We start from the raw sequence: 21,119 nt of genomic DNA on the forward strand, positions 1-21,119 counted from the left end.
GCTAACATCCGTGCTAATCCTCCTCTTTTTGCTGAGGAAGACCGGCTCTGAGCTAACATCTATTGCCAATCCTCCTCCTTTTTTTCTCCCCCAAAGCCCCAGTAGATAGTTGTATGTCATACTTGCACATCCTTCTAGTTGCTGTATGTGGGAGGCGGCCTCAGCACGGCTGGAGAAGCGGTGCGTCGGTGCGCGCCCAGGACCCGAACCCGGGCCGCCAGTAGCGGAGCGCACGCACTTAACAGCTAAGCCACCGGGCCGGCCCCAAAGATAGACTATCTTTGACATAAGCATTATTTGCATTTTAAATTGTATCCCTAAGGATTAAATGGAAGGACATAGTATTATATTAATAAAATTATATTTTGTTGAACACTATGGATCAGGCATTTTATAAACATTATTTCATTTAATTTCACAACAAACTTGCAGAGGAACTATTACTACTATCCTCATTACAAATGAAGAAACAGACTTGTCCAAGGTCACATGGCTGGCAAATCAAGAAATTGAACCAATGGCAGCCATGTTTTTCCAGATGAAGATATTTCAGGAAGCTGCAAGAAAATGAAAACTTTATTTTAGAAGCGGTGGAGTCCCCAAATTATATTAGATCCTTATGTCTTATCCAAAAGATAATTTTGATTAGTAAATGTTGATATTTCCAGACTGTAATTTCCCTTATCTGAAGTCTTTGAATGCATTTCCTTGCTTTGTATGTGATTTTTAACCGCAAGTAATAAAGTTATTAAATTTTGAATAAATCTACTTCAGTGAATATGTACTGAGTACCTACTATATGCCAAGCATTAGGAGATCCAAATATATGAGCTCTGTGTCACATAGGAATCCTAGATCTCTGAAAACCTTTTTCTAAAGTATGTAGTTTTTTCCTGATTTTCACTACATACTAACAAATTTTAATAGATAACCTCCAAAATTAAAAAAATAGTTCTGATATTGCAACCTATGTGCAAGTGATAGCATTTTAGAAGAGGATATGTTCAGCAATTTATATTCTTCATTATTGAAATAAGCTCAGTGAGTGATAACACTATATAAATTGATTCTGATTTATGTGAAATTTAGTCCTGATTTGCATGCAATAAAATACCTCAATAATAATTTTTTTTTTAGCTAAAATATCAAGACAGATTCTTCAAAAATAAATGTATAACCCTCTACCCCCAATTTTGGTACTAGTAAGTACCCTCTTGCAGCATATAGGAAGAAATAAGAATAAATCAAGATGTTAGAAATGCTGATTAAATCTGATTCTGACACCAATATGCTGAGAGAATATGCTATTCTCCTAACACGGAGCTTCAGAATTCTTGTTAATTCTGGCAAAATATAGCTCAGCAACTAGGAAGTTTTGGCAGATTCACTCATTCTCCACACAACCATCATATCTGCAAAAATGCTGCACACATTAAACGGGTCCCTATCCTAATCAATGGGTTTCCACTAGGGAATTTTCAACTTTCAGCTCTTTCAGGCAGTCATCTCTATGTCTAAATGGAATTAAACCATATCTAGTGATATGCTCCTAAAAGTGGCTTCTCACTTCCATGCACACATGGTGGGTCTCATAGTCAGAGTGATGTATACTTTTTGGTTTCAAATTACTTCAAAATGTAATCTTTTCTGGAAGATAAGAAGAAATAAAAGATAAAAGCAGAGCAACTCTTGTTGAGAGTATAAGGTAGCAGTACCCCAAGTGTTTCTACTGGTTCCTTCTGCCTTTTCCCCTGAGATTTCTTTGAGCATTGTTTGAAAATTACTTCAAGAAATATTGACCAGACTTCCACCAGCAGGGAGGACTGCCATGGCTGACATGTCCAAGGGCAGAATATAATTTTGGCTTTAATTGCATAAAATGACCTTAGCTTCTTATCAGAACGACAAATTTATCAATTTCCTTAAAGAACACTCATGTCAATCTAAGTGTGCATAATGTTTATAACAAAATTAACCTAAGAAGTATAGTCCTGCCCACTAGTTTACAATCTAATCTAAAGATAACATGGACCTAGACAGAGACAACAGATTCTCCTTTCAACTCCCTAGGGATACTTATCACTCTCTCCCGGGGCTTAACCCCCACTACCTTTCAATTTCTTTGTTTGGACATGTGCTCATATGAAGTAGAGACAATTCAATTGTCAATGTCCTTCACGACCTGGGCAGTGTGCATCCCTGAAGCTCTCCACTCCCTGTCATTCTCTATTGCAGGTACACTGCTCCATTTTGATTCACAGCACTTACACCGAGTGACATATTTGTTTATTGTCTCCCTGTCCCCAAGTAGAATGCCTGTAAGTGATAGGAACTCATTATTTATTTGTTGAGTGAATAATTGTTCTAGTCTCTGGATCTAAAATTTCATGATTCTAAGGTTTTGTGCAGGAGAAATCAACCGTGTTAATGGTATCATCATCTCTTTCAATACTACACACCAAAACAATGGCAAATAACAAAGATGACATATCCTAGCTAGAAATTTCCTTTCAATTTAGTTTATCAAAGGTTTATTAGCCACTCACTTTGTTTCACGCACCATAACATGCTCTGGGGAAATAAAATATAAGAAGTCTATGGGGAGTTGGGGATGATTCTCATGTAGCTCATCAGCCAGGGCTCATGTAGCTAACTAACCAGGTCCATTATCAACTGGTTCATTTTGATGTACAATATTAAAGTTGGATTCCTACACCAAACTAAGTTTTAAATGAATAGAAGATTTAAACATATAGGGGGCAGCCCAGTGGCGTAGTGGTTAAGTTCACGTACCCTGCTTTGAAGACCTAGGGTTTGCAGGTTCGGATCCCCGCACACCGCTTGTCAAGCCACGCTGTGGTGGCATCCCACATATAAAATAGAGGAAGATTGGTGCAGATGTTAGCTCAGGGCCAATCTTCCTCACCAAAAACAAACAAACAAATAAAAAGATTTAAACACATAAATCAAGAAAGAAAAAAAAAGGATTTTTAAAGATGATCTTATAGCAGAGTAGCCTTTTAAAATATAACCCCAAACCCAGAAGACATAAAAGATCGATACACTTGTCTACATAAAAATAACAAAATTAAAAGCAGAAGTCTGCCTACCCCCACCAAAAAAAGGCCACCACTACAAAATCAAACGATAGTGTGGGAAAAAATATCTGAAACTCATATTTAGACAAATAATTAATTCTTTAATGTTTAAAAGTCTCCTAGAAATCAATAAGGAAAAGACCAACATCCCAACAGAAGAATGGACAAAGATATGAACAGCCAGCTCACAGAAAGAAAATGCAAAATCTACAACCTCACTTATAATGATAGAAATGCAAACTAAAACAACAATAAACTACTATTTTTCACTTAGATTGTCAAGGATCAGAAAGTTTGATAACATGCTATGATAACGAGGACACTGAAAAACAATCACATTTTGCTGTTGGAGCATAACTGGCACAGCCTCTGTCAAGAGCAAACTCTCAATATTTATCAAAATAAAAAATGCAAATATCCTTTGACTCAACAATTCTAGTTCTAGGAGTTATTATACCTGCAAATGTTCAAAATGACATAAGCATAAAGATTTCACTGCAACATTGTTTAGAATAACAAAATATTGTAAGTAACTTACTCATCAGTAGAAGACTGGTAGAGAAATTATGCTATACTATACAATGAAATACTACATAGCTGTTAAAGAGTGAGGCAGCTCTATACATACTTCTAAAGTATATGAAGTGAAAAAAAGCAAGGTGGAAAACGTATGCATTTATTCAATAAAAAGGAAGACTATTTGCATATATGCTTGTGAATGCATACAGTATTTCAGGAAGCATATACAAGAAACCAGTGGTTGCCTCTCCAGAGGGAATTATCTGCCTGAAACAGGGTAAGAAGGGAGACTTACTTTTAACTGTATCTTTTTTTTTTTTTTTTTTTACCTATTTGAATTTTATGCTATGATAGACATGCACTACTATTCAAAAATAAATGAATAATTTAAAAATAGTTTTTAAAGTCCAATTTAAGGCTAGGTCTCAAAGAGTATGATGTCCACCTCTTCTCTCCTTTATATTATATATGGTGTGCTTCTAAAAAGTCAGAATGCATATCAGGAATATTGTTGAAGGAATATATTCATTCAAGGTGATCACTATTCCATCATCGAATTTTAATGTTGCCTCTTTATACTTTCTTAAAAAAATGTTTATTGTTCACCTGTATTTTTTCACATTTTAACCTCTATTCTTCAAATTACTCTTTCATCAAAAAAAGTCAAAAAATAATTTTTTTTTTACCTGCACAATGGAAAGACCTTTAAAAGGAAATGAAGGAAGAAAAAGGAGACAGAACCCGGGAGCATTAAGAGCCTCCCAAAGGAAAAAAATTGCACAAAGGTTAAAAGAAGTAAGTTACGGAAGAGGTGTTTTTTCAACAGAATGTTTTGCAATGAAAGCGTCCAAATTCCTGTATTCATGAAATTTTCTTTAGTTTCTCTACAAGACTTATTTCTTTTCAGTTTGCATCCTTTCCCCACCCCCACTTCCACCCATTTATAAGAGAAACGGAGAAATGAGGAACTCAGCCCGAAAGTGAGAATAGCCGTGCAGCAGCAGGAGGCAGCTGAAAAGTAAGTTACCAGAGAAAAACCGAACGACAAGCCTGGCCGAAGGTACAAGGAATGACAGAGCGGAGAAAGCGTAACAAGAAGAGAACACAGACCGGCAAGGTCTTCTCAGTACAGCAGTTGCTGGCTCCTTTCTGCCGAGGTCACTGCAGCGGGCTCAGCCTTAGGCTCCGCCCAGCTGCCCACAGGCTCTGGCGGAGGGATTTAGACTGCTGCAGAGACACCTGACTTTTCCTGGAAAGAAAAATGTTGAAGGACCACCGATGAACATCTGAAGACTTTTAATCACTCCACTGAAGTTTTTCTAGGAGGAGAATGAAGGGTAACTCAGCAATATAAATACTGTGCAACAATTTGAAAATTAACTGTAGATCCTTAAGACTACAATAGAACACGTACAGCAATAATTCACTTAATGCAACCAAAGGCTAACTGGCTATATAAGCAAAAAGTGTAAATTATACTATACTAGCTGTAAATTATATTACCCTAGCTGTAAATTATATTACACTACTGGGAGGCGGTTAACGACTGTGATGCTGGGACCAGAGTGCCTGGATTCAAATCCCAATTCAGGCACTTTCCAACTGTGATCATCAGCCAGTTACTGTAAAAAGGATTTTAAAATATCACCTACCTTAAAAGGTTTTCGTGAGGGTTAAATGAATATACATATATATATAGCATTTAGAACAGTGCCTGGCACATAGTAAGTACTCAAAAAAGATTAGCTCATTATTAAAGTATATAGGTTTGCCTAAAAAAAAAATTCTATTTAAATTGTTATAATTACATGTTTCCAAAGTGGTTTTCTTATACAAAACTGGACTATGAGACAGGATAGTCTAACTGACCCCTTGAGATCACAAAGTTTGGTTAAGTGTTCTCGAGATATACAACATGGTTCTGGTTGGTTCGGTCTTAACTAGCCTGGCAGTTCCAGCATTTATCAACCTATTTTCCTTCATTTAGTATCTCTTTCACCCAACAGTGTGGACTAATCATTTCTACATAAGATTAGATATAAATTCATAACATAATCATGTGTAAAGTTTTGAACTTCTCAAGAAAAGGTAATAATTTACAGAACTACAATATTTCCAAATAATAGAATCACCCTGTATTTTGGTTGCTGGGAGTTACCAAAACTTCTATAGGATCTGTGCATTTAATTCAGCAAGGAGTCATTGCACCTGAATTTCATAGCTACTTTGAGAATAGTGTGCACATTGTACATCTTTAAGTTACCATCATTTTCTTCCAATATGCAAGAGCAGATATTACATTGGTGTGTTGCCATTATTCAAATATTTTCAGGTAAAGTATTAAGCGAAACCACATTAAGTTGCAGAAAATTGGCAATTTCACATGGTTCAGCCTAAATATATTCTGCTTACAACTTACTTTTAGAAACTTCCTTGGGGGAAAAACAGCTTTTGTGTTTGTTTTACCAAAATGATTATTTTTGGTTTATAAAAATCACTTTTGGTGAGAGATGGAAATGGGGAGTTGTTGTTCAATAGGTATAGTTTCAGTCATGCAAGATGAAAGAGTTCTAGAGACCTGCTGTACACCAATGTGCATACAATTAACAATACTGTCTTGTACGCTTAAAAATTTAAGACAGTAGATTACATATGTGTTTTTTTGACTATAAAAATTATAACAGGGGGCCGGCCCCGTGTCGTAGCGGTTAAGAGCGCGTGAGCTCCGCTGCTGGCGGAGGGGGTTCGCATTCCGGGGACGCACCTACGCACTGCTTGTCAGGCCATGCCCTGGTGGCGTCCCACATAAAGTGGAGGAAGATGGGCACGGATGTTAGCTCACGGCCAGTCTTCCTCGGCAAAAAGAGAAGGATTGGCATGGATGTTATCGCAGGGCTGATCTTCCTCACACACAAAAAAACTATAATAATAATAAAAGACAAGCTTAAAAATAGAGCTCCAGTTTCTAGGCCATGCTTCTCTTGACTGGTAAAATAAACATAATTATTAAGAGTTTTTAAAAATCACTTTTTTATGGCATTTAATTATATCAGAAAATGTTAAGTACAGTTTTGACCCTAGCTTAAATTTCCAACTTTGTATTCTTCATGATCCTTTCCACATAGTACTGGGGGCTCAAGGTCAATTTATTGAAGAAATTCATTTTAGTGAAATCGATCAATTTTCAAGGGTTATCTTTACTGTAGAAATATATCTAATATAAAAATATGAAATAGTGGCTAGAAAACGGTTAAACACAGACTAAGACTTTTTTCTCTCACTTCTCATTCCTTATACTCAATTACACTAATAGATACCTTCCATGCACATTCACTGAATTCTTTAAATTCATTTAACTTAAATTAATTAAATTAATTTCTTCATCAGATATTTATTGAGTCCTTATTGGGTTTCAGGTACTACGATGGAGCCTGGAGACAAACTACAAAAACCACATGATAGAGACTGCAGGAAGAGGCATGAAGTTCTAAGGAAGTACCTACCTTGGGGGACTGGGTAGAGAATACAAGGGAAGCTTTAAAATCAAGAAACACTAGAGGGGATACTTTAAGTGGAATCATAAAAATTTTGTTTCTTAAAGATGAAAATTATTTTGAAAATACTCCATTGAAATTCAAAAATTCAACGAGTAAAATCTTGTAACCAAAAAAAAAAAAAAAACCCAATCCCCAAAACTATAGTTTATATTGAACTTGACCATATAAGCCAAATAATTCAAGTACAGAGATAAAAATTCCAATTTCAGATATTTAATTTGTACAATGCAAAGACCACTCATCATTTATACCCAGAAGGTAATTTTTGCTTTTGCCAACACCAATATATCTTATCAACTTTTAGTGTAAATGTAGAGTTACGTTTATAACTACTTGTTTGATGCCAAGTTAAATCACAATATGACAATATACAAGGTTCAAACATAGAAGAAGGTACCAGCAAGTCCCTGGGGAGTCAGTGAGAAGTTCTTGAAGAAAAAGTCATACACTGACCTTGTAAAAATAGTTGGAGCTTGCACATTCAATTTTTCCTTCCAACAAGTTTTTGTGTTAACTTTATGGTCACTAAAAACAAGATCAAGTTCAATCATCACTGACTCAAAGCTAAATTAAATTTTTTTATGGTTATTAGATATACCTCCATATTTAACAGCCAGTCTTTGGAGGAAGAGACCATCTCATTCTTAATAGTGAGTATGGAGAAAGCCCGTAACAGAACTTTAAATACCTAACTGGACAGAGTTGGACCCATTGCTAAAATTTCTTAATACATTCTGCTAACATTACTTCATTTATATAACATTATGAGTACAGGACAACAAAACTTAAACATAAAGAGAAAGCCAAATCAAGCTATATCTGTGACATGTCTGTTTAGTGAAACTACTTCAATCCATAAAAACATATAATCTATTTAAAAACACTAAAACTAGTGGCTAGCTTCAAGTTAACATTTTTATTGCTAGCACTGAAATTTCCTCCAATGTTAACTGTTTTTAAAAAAAGATAAGGTTTAAATCCAGACAAAATCAATTTTTTAAAATGGGAATTGTTATCCATCCATAAATGTAAAGTTTTGCCTAATTTTTTCTTGCAAAAAATATAGCTTTTGTTTTTCCTTCTTTTTGAGGAAGCAAAGTTATCTCTAAAGAAATATTTGCTGAATTTGCAGGATCTTTGGAGTGCTTCTACTCACATGACTTATTGCCACACAGTCAAATATTTAAACAACAACTGTCTCCCTTCCCGAAAGACCCATGAGGGGCAGGACCGTACTTAGCTTCTGGAGATTACCAAGTCCACACCCAGAAATCCTCCAGGACAGCCTTGGTGGTGGATTCTGAAGACGCCAGTCTGGGTTCTGCCCCTAGCCACACAAACCTTACATCCTTTTCACCTACCCTCTTTGGCCAGGGGCGGGTCTCTCAGTCCAGGAGTGCTAGGTATCAAAGATACTGGGGGCATTTAAAATATGTATTTAATCCCTACCTACGTTTAGATTTTTCGGGTTTGCTTTAAAAAAAAAAGGCGCAAGGCCGCCACCCTGCCCGCCGCCACTCTGGCGGCTCAGCCCGCTGTCATCCAGGCTCGCACAGCTCCGCCCATCGCTTGACAGATAGCCAATGGTGTGCGAGGACTCTAGGAAGCGCGATGACGTAAGCGCAGACGCCAGCGTGATGACGCAGGCGGCGTCATCGTCTCCAAGGAGCGGTCCAGGGCACCGGTTTCAAAGTCGCAGGGCGGGCCGAGTGGACTTCCGCTCTTGGCCCCGGGCTTCCCGGCTGTCGTGGAGTCGCCCCCAGCTCCGCGAAGGACGCCGCCACCAGGCTGCCTGCCGGCTTCCTCTGCGCTCTCCTAAGTGGCCCGACACGACCCCGAGTGACCCGCGGGACGCCTGTATCCACTCGCGTCCCCGTCCCACCCGACTGGGATTTGGGTGATCGTGGATCAGAATTCACTTGGCAGGTCCCCAGCAAAACTGAAATCTGAAGTCTCTTGCCTGAGCGAGGGACTCGGCTGGGACTCGGGAGAAGGAGGCGCGGCGGAGCTGTTGACGCGGCGTGAGTGGGATGCCGATTACACCGTTCGAGTGCTTGACAACCTCCGGAGCGTTGCCTTAGTTTTGTTTTCCCGCACAGCAAGCTCTGTGTCTTTTTGAAGAAAGTAAAGGTGGTGAAAGCTCCAAACTAAAATTGTATCGAAATGGCCACAGAAATCGACTTTCTGAGAGATCAAAGTAAGCTCCTTATTTCTTTATTGAGAATTTTTATATGTGATGTTTACTGTCGTCATCGTTGATCAACAAATATTTTTTGAATGCCTGTTGGTTGCATGGAAATTTGTAAAAACTTAAAGAAGTTAGCTGCAGAAAAAGCTTGGTGGCATATATGAGGATGTGTATATACTTTAACCAGAGCCGTTTGTAAATACTTGTAGGTTCCTTAAGCGTGTTACATGGGACTCTGCTAGACACTAAATATGTTTGTTATGCTCCTCGCGTGCTCTGGATAAATTAGAGGACTAATGGCAAGGAAGAGTTTCCAAGCCTGCAGTTAGAACACAGCTCTGGCCATTTGTTCAAAAGATGTTTATTGAGCGCCTCCTGTTTCTGTTATGTGCCAGGGGCTAAACAAACATAGCTGCTACAAGATGAAGAGGATGGTTCTACTCTCCAAGAATTTAATTTGAGGAGGGAAACATAAATTCCATAAATCACTGAAGTGGCAGCAACTGCTGACTCTTTTGCCTGGGTTTCCTCATAGGGTTGTCGGAATGATTAAATGAGTATTAAAATATGTAAAGGATTTAGAATAGTTTTGACGTATAGTGCTAAACAAGTATTACCTGTTACAAGATTATTATTAACTATGGTCAAGGAAGGTGCTGTTTGGGCTGAAACTTGAAGTACTAATATAAATTTACTAGATAAAGAACTGTGTAGGCATCCCAAATAGAATAGTATTTGTAGCACTGAGAGGATTAGGAATATGCTTTGTTCAAGACTTGCAGGAAGGTTGGCTTGAGTGGAATATGGTTTATTTGTATAGGCAAATGGCAGGTGTAGCTGAAAGGGAAGAACAGGACTAGATGATGAGGGGCCTTGTCTGCTATGTGGTTAAGGAGTTTGGACCATTGCACAGATTATAGGAACCACTGGAAGGAATTCAGTTGAGTGACATGATCAAATTGTGATTTGGAAAGTCCGGTATGGCTGTTAGGAGGAACGTGCATTATAGCAGAGTGCAGTTAGATGACTACTGTTATCATCCTGGTAAAAAGTGAACTAAGGTAGGTATAATGAGATTGGAGATTAGGGGATCTGAATGAAAGGTAGAGGGCAACTTCAGTTTTTGGCTTGAGCAACAGGAAAGTTAGGAAAAAAGTGGTAAGTTCCATTTTGGAAACATTATAGATCAGTGGTTAAGAAGTCAACCTCTGGATTCAGTCTGTCTGGGCTCATATCCTAGCCCTATCTCTTTCCCAGTGTTTGACCTTGGGCAAGTTACTTAGCTTCTCTGTGCCTCAGTTTTCTCCTTTGTAAAATGGGTAGAATAACACAATAACCCTCTTAGAGTTGTTGTGAGGATTAAATGAGATGATGCAAATAAAGCATTTAGCATGGTGTCTAGACCATATGAAGTGCACACTATATGTTATCCAAAATCGTTAATGATAGCATTAACGTTAGCATTATTTCTCAGGTTTGAAGTGGGAATATCCCCCACCCCATAAGGAGGATTAGCTGACCGCAGTCTGAGTGGTGTGGCTCAAGAGTTGGGTGATGAGGGGTATGGTTGGGGTGGGGAGAGTACCTGAGGCAGTCAGAAATGATGAGTTTTAGAGAGAAATAAGCCAGCCGGAATTCTTAGATAAAATTGAAGTCCAAATCAGAGTGTTGGAACAATAGAAACATAGTAAATTATTTCTTGAAAAATGAGTGGTAGTTAATCGGAAGACAAGTGGAGAGAGAGAAGGGAATCTCAGACAGAGGGAGCAGAAGAAGCGAAGGCTCAGAGGCTTGAAATAACAGTGCTTATTCAGGATATTGGAGCATGGAATGTAGGGTTTGCATGAAGAGATGAGAATGAGTGTTGGATGTCTGTGACCCTCCCCTTTTTTCCTTTAACTGGACCTAGCATGCCGGTAACAGCTGGTCGATTACCTCATTAGGTGAACCACCTAAACACCAGCTCAGGTAAATATAGATGGCTTGCCCTTCTCTCACCTACCTCTGACCTTCTCTACTTTGACTTCCGTTGATCTTGATTGCCTCTTTTCATTTGTTCCATTTGGATTTGGTAGCCTAGCTCCAGACAATTTGATTTGGTGCTTCTCAACTGGCAACCCCTCTGATAAAACATCAGCTTTACGCATCATAACCACAGGCAATTCCACACCCAACCAGACTTCTAGTAAACTTCTAGCATTTTTGCAGTACGCCATTCTTCCACCTCCATCTGAGAAGGGAAATCTGATAGTCCTTAGGGACCTGTTCAAAGAGGGACTCCTATAATTAAGCTAAGGAATGAAGAATTAATTCTTGTAGGGAGGGTAATGGGTGGTGCGGATAGACTCATTTTTTCTTTTCATTTTCTTGACAGTGTCTGTCACTGAGCAGGAGTTTTTAAATTTGATGAAGTTCAATTTATCAGTTTGTTCTTTTATGGATGTGTCATATCTAAGAAATCTTTGTCTAACCCAAGGCTGCAAAGATTTTATTCCAGAAGTTTTGTAGTTTTAGGTTTTACATTTAGATCTATGATCCATTTTGAGTTAAATTTTGTATAATGTGCAAGATAAGGGGCAAGGTTCGCTTTTTTGCATATGGATGCCCAATTAAAAAGACTGTCCTTTCTCCATTGAATTACCTATGCACCTTTATTAAAAATCAGTTGTCAGATTTGAATAGGTCCATTTCTGGACTCTATTCTGTTCCATTTATCTGTTTGTCTATCTGAACACCAATGTCCCAATGTCTTGATTATTGCAGCTTTATAATAAGTCTTAAAATCAGATAGTGTTAGCCCTTCAAATTTGTTCTTTTTCACAGTTGTTTTGGCTATCCTAGATCCTTTGCACTTCCATATGAATTTTTGAGTCAGCTTGTCAATTTCATCAAAAAAAGATGCTGAGATTTTGATTGGCATTGCATTGAATCTATTGATCAATTTGTGTAGAATTCATATCTTAATGATATTGAGTCCTCTGACCAATGAAATGGTATCTCTCTCAATTGATATATATCTTCTTTAATTTCTCTCAGCAATATTTTGTAGTTTTTAGTATATAGGTTTTACACTTCTTTTGTCAGATTTGTCCCTATGTATTGCAGTTTATAGTAAATGGTATTTTTCTTTTACTCTCAATTTCTGATTTATCATTGCTGGTATGTAGAAATACAATTTTTTTTTTTTTGCATATTGTACCCTGCAATCTTTCTAAACTCATTCTAGCAGGTTTTTTTGTGGAGTCCATTAGATTTTCTACATAGATGATTTTTTTCATCTGTAAATAAAGGCAGTTTTACTTCTTCCTTTCCAATTTGGATGCCTTTTATTTCATTTTCTTGCCTTGTTGCACTGGCTAGAACTTACAGTATAGAACTTCTTGAACAAAAGTGGTTAGAGTGGACGTCCTTGTCTTGTTCCTGATTTTAGGGAGAAAACATCTGTCTTTCAGAATTAAGTATGCTACTAGCTGTAGGTTTTTCATAGATGTTCTTAATAGGTTGAGAATGTTCCTTTCTATTCCTAGTTTCCTGCGTGTTTTTATTGCAATGGATATTGGATTTTTTTTTTCAAATGCTTTTTCTGAATTTATTGAAATGATCAGTTTTTTTTTTATTTTTAGTTTGTTAATAGGGTGATTTACCTTGATTAATTTTCAGATGTTAAACCTGCCTTACCTTTTTGGGATAAACTCCTCTTGGTCATGTATTATCCTTTTTATGTATTGTTAGATTTGATTTTCTAAATATTTGCTTAAAATTTTAACCTTGTATGTTCATAAAGCCTTTTTTTCCCCTTCTAGTGTCTTTGTCTGATTTTGGTATTAGGTGGTGCTGGCCTCATAGACCTACTTGGAAAATAATTTCTTCTCTTCAATTTTCTGAAAGAATTTGTGTAGAGTTGGTATTATTTCTTCCTTAAATGTTTGGTAGAATTTACCAGTAAAGCCAGTTAGACCTAGTGTTTTTTTTTTTTTTTTGTGGAAATATTTTAAACTACAAAATCAGTTTCTTTAATAGATAAAGAGCTATTCAGTACTCTGTTGTGTACTCATGAGAGACCCTCCACAGATCTCATATATCCAGAGTTCTCTCTCTGTGCAGTTTTCTCTCCCATACTTTGTCGTGCCAATTCTAGTTCGCTTGGTCTCCACTGACTCTCAGCTCCACCTCCTTAACTCAGAGAGTCTGCTAATCTCTACCTGCATTTTCCCTCCTTGTACCATGGCCTGGAAAGTCTCTCACGTCATTTAGCTGGGGCAATCATAGGGCTCACCTCATTTGTTTTGTCTCTCTCATCATCCTTGTCTGATGTCTGGTGTCTTGCAAATTATTATTTCATTTATTTATTTGTTTTTTGGTAGTGCCTGGCGGGAAGGTGGTCCTTGTTACTTCATCTTGGATGTAAGCAGAAGTCCTTTTCAAGTTGCCCTACTTTTGGAATCTTAAACACAAGTATCTTACTCCCACTATAACTCTTCTTTGACTTCATCAGGACCTCTATTCTTTGAACTCATTTTCTTCCATTTTGTAACTCCTTCCCAGCTTGTTTTTACTACTTACACAGGCTATACCCATTGCGCGTTAGTTCGAATGCCCACTTGTCAGTAATCTTAATATGATTATGCCCCTGCTTTTCTGTAGCACATGCCCAGTAATACCTCATCCCTAGATCAGTTGTTTAGTTTGCCTTTATAGTTCTCCTTCCCAACTGTTCAATAACCGTAGATAAAATCTCAACTCTCTGGATAAATGCCACCACAAATTCAAGGTTAACTCATAATAAGTGACTGAGCTGAGATTTGAACCCAGGCAGTCTAGTTTCAATGTCTGTATTCCTACCCAACAAAGACACTTGCAAGAAAAAAAAATTATAAGCCTGTTTCACTTATGCACATAGCAACTAAAATCCTAAGTAAAATATTAGTAAATCAAATCCAGCAATGAGTGTGTTTGTGTGGTGTGTAGATATATACATATACAGACAACCGTTTTCGTTTTGGGTTCATCCTGGCAATGGAAAGACAGTTAGCATTAGAAAATTTTTGAGTTTGTAAAAGAAGGCCTAGATTACTGCGGAATGTATCAAATTTATGGGCTAGAACACTCAATATAGTAAATATGTCAATTCTCCCACAAATTAATGGGTAGATTCAATGCAATCCAAACTTAGTTTTGACAACATGGTTCTAAGATCTATGTGGAAGAGCTAAGAAGAGCAAAGAGAGTTTTAAAGAACATCAAGGTGAGAAGTTGCATTTTAACGGCTTTTAAGTCTTATTATAAATATCCAATTATTAAGTCATTATTATATTGATTGATAAATACATAGATCAGTGGGATAAATGAGAAGAAAAAAGATACATATATACACAATCACTTGTTATCTGAAAGAACAGACAAATCAGTGGGAAAAGGATAGACTATCCGGCAAATGGTGCTGGGATAATTGGATATCAAAATAGGAAAGAAAAAATAATAAAGGTACCTTTTCCACACCACATAGAAAAATCATTTCCAGGTTGATTGAAGGAATAAATTCTCTTTAGACTTTCAGAAAAAAATTTAAGAAGGTGTCTTTATGATCTTAGGATAGGGGAAGGTTTCTTCAACAGACACAAACATTTTTGACTGGAAGAAAAGATATGTGAATAGACTACATTAGAAATAAAAACTTGGGTATCATGAAAGTCATCATCAATAAATGACTAGCCCCACTACAGAAGGGGAGTATATATAACCAAGAAATATAACCAAGAGTTTATTAGCATCCAGAATTTAGAAAGATCTTTTAAAAACAAAAATACATTCACACTAATAGAAAAATAGTTAAAGAATATGACCACGCCATTTACAAAAAATAAAACCTGAAGAACTACTAAAAATATGAAAAGATATCAATCTCATCAGTAATCCAGAAAATGCAAATTAAACAACAGTGAGATAAGTACTTGTTGAATGTATAAAGGAAATAGTAGATTTAAGTTATATTAAAATTTTCTCCAGGGGCTAGCCCCCTGGCTTAATGTTTAAGTTCAGCATGCTCCACGTCGGCAGCCTGAGTTCACGGGTTCAGATCCTGGACGCTGACCTACACCACTTGTCAGCCATGCTGTGATGGCAACCCACATATAAAATAGAGGAAGATTGGCACACATGTTAGTTCAGGACTAATCTTCCTCTAGCGAAAAAGGAGGAAGATTGGCGACAGATGTTAGCTCAGGGCGAATATTCCTCAGCAATTAAAAAAAAAATTATTTTTCTCCAGATTAAAGTCAATCTTGTGAAGAGTGAATGTGTTTCCCTCATTATTAATCCACAGTTGACTTCTAATCTATTTTAATCACTGAGAACTCAGATTTAGTGTTTTTTCTTATTTGAAAACCCTATCATGATAGTAGAAAAAAGCAGTAGTTTATATTGGAATTATTATACCCATGGCCATAACTCCAGCCTCCTTTTGAGACTGATAGGGAAGAAGTGTAATAGGCAGAAACCAGATCCCATAGTGGTGGTAAAATTTTGGTACTATGTGTCAAATAAGTGTCTTAAAATTTCTGAGGGTAACAATAAAAAATTGTGGATAATTCCTTTTAAACTCAACAAAGAGTTAAAAACCATTTACGTTATTACTATTCCATAATTTCTTGTTTCTTTATCAGAATCACATATGTCTGCCATATTTCTCCACTAAATTATGTGTACTTTCAAGGAAGAAACTATTATCTGAAGTTCCCAACATAGAATGTATACACTATATGTATGTACATTATATAGACTTTTAAAATTTATATGTATATGTAGTTAATATGTATTGCATATATATGTATATTTGCTTATGTATAATTCCTAGGAATTATGTGTATGTTTAATTTTAAAATTGCACTACTTTGCACTCCCACCAGCAGTGTATGGGAGTTTTCTTTATTCCACATTGTCACCATTTGTTTTTTAATTTTAGCTCGTTATTTTATTGTAATTTTAATTTGTATTTTCCTGATGCCTAATGAGGTGGAGCAGCTTTTCTATGTTTATTGGCCACCTGGGTAACCTTTTTGTGAAGTGCCCATTCAAGTTTTCATACCCCTTTGCTATAGGATTGTCACAATGCCTTTAATTCATATAAGTTTTTTGTATATTCTAGATACAAGCTGTTTGGCGGTTATATGTGTTAGAAATATCTTCTCCATGTTGTCGCTTGCATTTTTACTCTCTTAACATTTTTTTTTCTATGAACAGAAGTTCTTAATTTTAATGTGGTCAAGTTTATCCGTTTTTTTCTTTTATGGTTAGTGCTTTTTGTATTCTGATTAAAAAATCTTTCCCTACCCTAAGTTTGTAGAGATATTCTCTTTGTTCTTGTCTAGAATTTATTATTTTGGCATTCACAATTATATCTTCATTTCACATCAAATTAATTTTTATGGATGATGTTTTATTTGTTTCCATGAGGATATCCAGTTGACCCAGAACCACTTACAAAAAGATTATCCTTTCCCTCTCACTGCTCTGCCATGCCCCTTTGATCTTAATTCAAGTCCCCATGTACACATGAGTATATTCTCTTCTGTTGGTCAATTTTGTTTATTCTTATATGACTATCACACTCTCTAAATGACTGTAACTTTCTAATAAATCTTGATATTTGATAGAGCAAGTCCTTCCTTCTTTTCTTCTTTTGCAAAGATATCATAGCTATTCTTGTTGCATTTCCACCTATCTTTTAGAATCAACTTTTAAATTTCTGCAATATCTATCCTCTTTTGGAGTATTAATTGGGATTGCATTGAATCTATAGCTCAATTTGGGGAGAACTGATGTCTTCACAATACTGACTCCTGTAAACCATCAGTATCTCTCTCCACTTACTTAGGTCTTTAATTTCTCTCCTGACTGTTTCATAGTTTTCTGTGCAGTAATCTTATACATCTTTTGTTAGATTTATTCCTAGACATTGATATTTTTGATGGTATTGTAAATGACATCTTTTATTATTTTCTAACTTTGTGTTGCCTGTATATAGAAATATAATTAATTTTTGTATATTGACCTTATATCCAACAACCTTGCTAAAATTAATGATTGATTCTAAGAATTTATCTGTGTGTTCTTTTGGATTTCCCACATACTCATAACTACGGATAATGACAGTTTTTCTTCCTATTCAGTCTTTATACCTTTTATTTCTTTTACTTGCCTTATTGTGTTAACTTAGATCTCCAGTAGGGTCTGAATAAATGTCAAGACAATTTATCATTGTGTCATTCCCAATTTCCAAGGGAAAGTTTTCAACATTTTCCCCCTTAAGTGCATTTATGTAGGAATTTATTATCATATTAAGGAAATTCCTTTCTATTCCTGTATTCCTAAGGCTTTATCATGACTATATCGTGAATTGCATCAGATACTTTTTCTATAATTTTTGAGATAATTGTATTTGTTGATCCTCTTTTTCGTGTGTTTATTTTCTATTTCTTTGGGGGGATAAATTATCTTTATTATTTCCTTCACTTGACTCTCTTTGGGTTTAATTTGCTGTTCTTTTTCTGACTTTTTGGAATCGACTTGTTCCTTGACTCCGGCCTTTCTTTCTAGTGTATGCCATTAAAGCTGTACATTTCGCTTTAAGCAAGTTTCCAGGTATTACATTTTCACTATCATTCAGTTCAAAATACTTTCAAATTTGTTTTGTAATTCCTCCAGAGACTCATGGGTTATTGAAAAGTAATTTCTTAACTTCAAAATTTATGGAGATTTTCTCTTTACTTTTTGATTCTAGCTTAATTTAACTGTTGTCAGATAACATACTCTCTTTGGCTTCAGTAGTTTGAAACTTGTTGAAACTTGCTGTATTGCCAGCAAATTATCAGTTTTAAATATTCCATGTGATCTTGAAAGAATGAGTTTTGTACATTTGTTGAGTTCTGTGTTCTGTTGTATGTTTCTATTCTTGATGTGAATAAAAATATCACCTTGTACTTGCTGAGAGCTCTTGGCTTTATTCTGGACCTTTTTTCCATTGTCTCATGCCCACACCTGTTTAATTTGGATTCTTTGTCCTACAGCTTCTCCTCAATGTGGAGGTTTGTCCTGGAAGAGAACTGCAGAAGATTTTAACAATTCTAAGGAGTTTAGCTACAGCCTATCTTTCCAACTCTTTTCATGTCTAGTAGCAGGAACAAAAAAAAGAATGTGGAGAATATTTTTTGACTTTTGCTAACCTGCAGAGCAAGCCAGGAGAGACTGAGAATTAAAATTTATAAAATCAGAAAAATTAGTTCTTTGCAGCATTCTTTTTCCCATTGGCAATAGTTAGTTGGCTTACGTGTATGGAAGGGCCTGATCTTAAATTCCAAAATGGTGTATTGAAATTGATGATTCATTTTATTTTGAGAAGCAGTGGAGACTAGCAGTTTTGCATTGGATATATCAAATAACTACTTTATTTCTAGTTTTTAAATATTGAACATTACCCAATGAATGACAAATTGGTTTTTCTCTGTTTCAGATCAAAGACTAAATGAAGTTCTTAGGCGGTATCAAGTGGAAAATTTTTCCAAATATTCATCGATCCAGGTACATAAATTAATTAAAGTCTAACAAAGTAGGTTCAAATTTGGTTGTAAACATATCTACATAAATGTGAATGCAAAATAAATTCTATTTAGGATTATTCTCATGTGAAGTTGCCTATAGTGCTTTGAAATTTTGCTTACAGCTTTGATTCTTGTAAAGAGAAAAGCTTGTTTTTGCTTAACGAATGTAAATTCTTTGACCATAGAAATTGCCCTTTTTTTTCAGAGTTGGAGCTTACATATTATGTATAGTGTTAAAATGTCTGAGTTCTAAAAGGGTATTCACTGAAGTTTTGAAACATCCTAAAATTGTTTCTCAAGCTAGATTCAGCAGTAAGCGTAAACTCTGAATTCTCATGAATTATGACAGAGCATAAACTAACTCAAAACAGTAAATAATATATGGCATTATTTTTAATATTTCTTTCCTTGGGTGCATGTTTTTACTTAAATACTGTGTTTAAAAAAAATTTTGACCAGTAAGGTATACTTATTGATACACTCTGAGTTACAGAATATTAAAAGAAAAGTAGTAGCTCCTAGGTTAGTGATCAATAAGGAAGTGTTTTGCTTTTCACATAAATGAATCTTGTAATTAAAACTGAAATTGTTTTTAAGATATTAAAAAGGAGATTGTTTTTAAAGTACTAAAAAAGGAATAGTTTATTTGATTGACTTGAGCGTACTTATCTTTATAGATATTTCCCTTATGCTAATGTATACTCAACATTTAGCCTACTAGTCTGTGTTTTTATTTCCAAAGACCAGACTCAGAATCCAAAGGGTCTTGAAACTATCCATTCAGTATTCACTATATTAGTCGTGATGTTATTTTTCTTGTGTTACTTTGTTATTCATACTTAACTAAGAACTGTTATCATTTAGGTGATAGAGAATTTTTCATAATCCAGCAGCCTCTAAACTTTGCTCATACTCTTAGGTTCTTTTGCTTCTGCTCAATGTCTTATAGAATATGCTTGAAAAGAGGATTCAAAGAAAAGATTGATTTTAATGCCTGGGAAGACCTCTGGGTATGATATTGTATCATATCTAATGACACTATGGCTGACTTGATTATGAAAGATGGTTTTACCAAATCAGACAATGACTCTCGACAGCCCTTTAGATGCACCTGCCTTGTGCATTGTGATTATAATTAATTAAAGCCTGACGGTAACATACCAAGTAGGGACAAGTCTTCCCTTACTTAATAGTGTACTCTGGTCAAATTATAGCTCCTTTAATTCTCTGAAGGTTCATGATCTTCTCTTACATGTACTATTCTTGTAGTCATGCAATCAAATCTTGATTCTTATCTCTTATTTTTAGTGGTAGTGTATTCTTACTGCCTAAGATTCCTCTGCAGTCCACCGTCTCTCCAGAACATGTTGCTGTCTCTCAAGACTCCAATCCCCATGGGTCTTGCCTTTCATTGCATGGTTTGCAGTAGTGAGAGGGGAGGTGATATGGGAGCATGAGAAGGAGATCAATCTGCTTTCTAGCAATAAGGTCCATGTCCTTGGCTATATGTAGTACATCTTTTGTGGGTTCTACATTCCAGAAACATTATTCTGGTTTCTGAAAAAATGTTCAGGAGGATTTTTTTTTTCTGTTTGTTTGTGTTGTAGCAAAGGAAGACATAGAAGTAAAAGGAAACCATTATCAAAGGGTATGTGGGACCCAGGAGCACTGGCTCAGATCTCTTGTTACTGTAACTTTAGTCATTGCTGCTTAACAGTAGAAATTCTTTGTAAATTTGTTTGCCTTTTTTGTTCAGCTGTGTTTTCCAGATGCCTAGAACAATTCTTGTTAGTAGGTGCTCAATAAATATTTGTTGAATGAATAAAACAACTATATCCTTCCTCTCCTTCCCTCCTACCTACTTATCGTCCAATATCGTTGAGCTCTTTCTACCAAATACAGTGAAAGTGGAGATGTAAAAAGTCATGATAAGGGGCCGGCCTGGTGGTGTACTGGTTCAGTTCGTGCGTTCCATTTCGGCGGCCCAGGGTTCACAGGTTTGGATCCTGGGCGCAGACCTACTCACCACTCATCAAGCCGTGCTGAGGCAGTATCCCACATAGAAGAACTAGAAGGACCTACAACTAGGATATACAACTATGTACTGGGGCTTTGGGGAGAAAAAAGAAAAAGGGGCAGATTGGCGATAGATGTTAGCTCA

General features: G+C 36.2%; 2 protein-coding genes across 4 annotated transcripts in view; one reads left to right on the plus strand and one right to left on the minus strand.

Moving 5' to 3' along the window:
* C12H4orf33 (chromosome 12 C4orf33 homolog) overlaps positions 1-8,698 on the minus strand; it is a 31,709-nt gene extending 23,011 nt beyond the window's left edge. The window contains exons 1-3 of one of the 2 annotated variants that reach the window (XM_087437621.1): positions 8,411-8,698; positions 7,628-7,699; positions 4,728-4,936 (exon numbers count right to left, since the gene is read on the minus strand). The gene's annotated coding sequence lies outside the window, so the exon portion shown is untranslated. The remainder of the gene's footprint in view (positions 1-4,727; positions 4,937-7,627; positions 7,700-8,410) is intronic. The other variant, XM_004426500.3, reaches the window with a different exon arrangement.
* A 174-nt stretch (positions 8,699-8,872) lies between these two features.
* The window catches only part of SCLT1 (sodium channel and clathrin linker 1), a 171,556-nt gene continuing 159,309 nt past the window's right edge, over positions 8,873-21,119 (plus strand). For both annotated transcript variants that reach the window (XR_015553827.1, XM_004426501.3), the window contains exons 1-2: positions 8,873-9,371; positions 18,871-18,938. Coding sequence is in view for 1 of the 2 variants with exons in the window: in XM_004426501.3 (XP_004426558.1) it covers positions 9,338-9,371; positions 18,871-18,938 (102 nt within the window). In the remaining variant the exon portion in view is untranslated. The remainder of the gene's footprint in view (positions 9,372-18,870; positions 18,939-21,119) is intronic.

The sequence above is a fragment of the Ceratotherium simum genome, chromosome 12 (genome assembly GCF_057802395.1).
Source record: "Ceratotherium simum simum isolate JZ-2026a chromosome 12, ASM5780239v1, whole genome shotgun sequence".
NCBI classification, from domain to species: domain Eukaryota; kingdom Metazoa; phylum Chordata; class Mammalia; order Perissodactyla; family Rhinocerotidae; genus Ceratotherium; species Ceratotherium simum.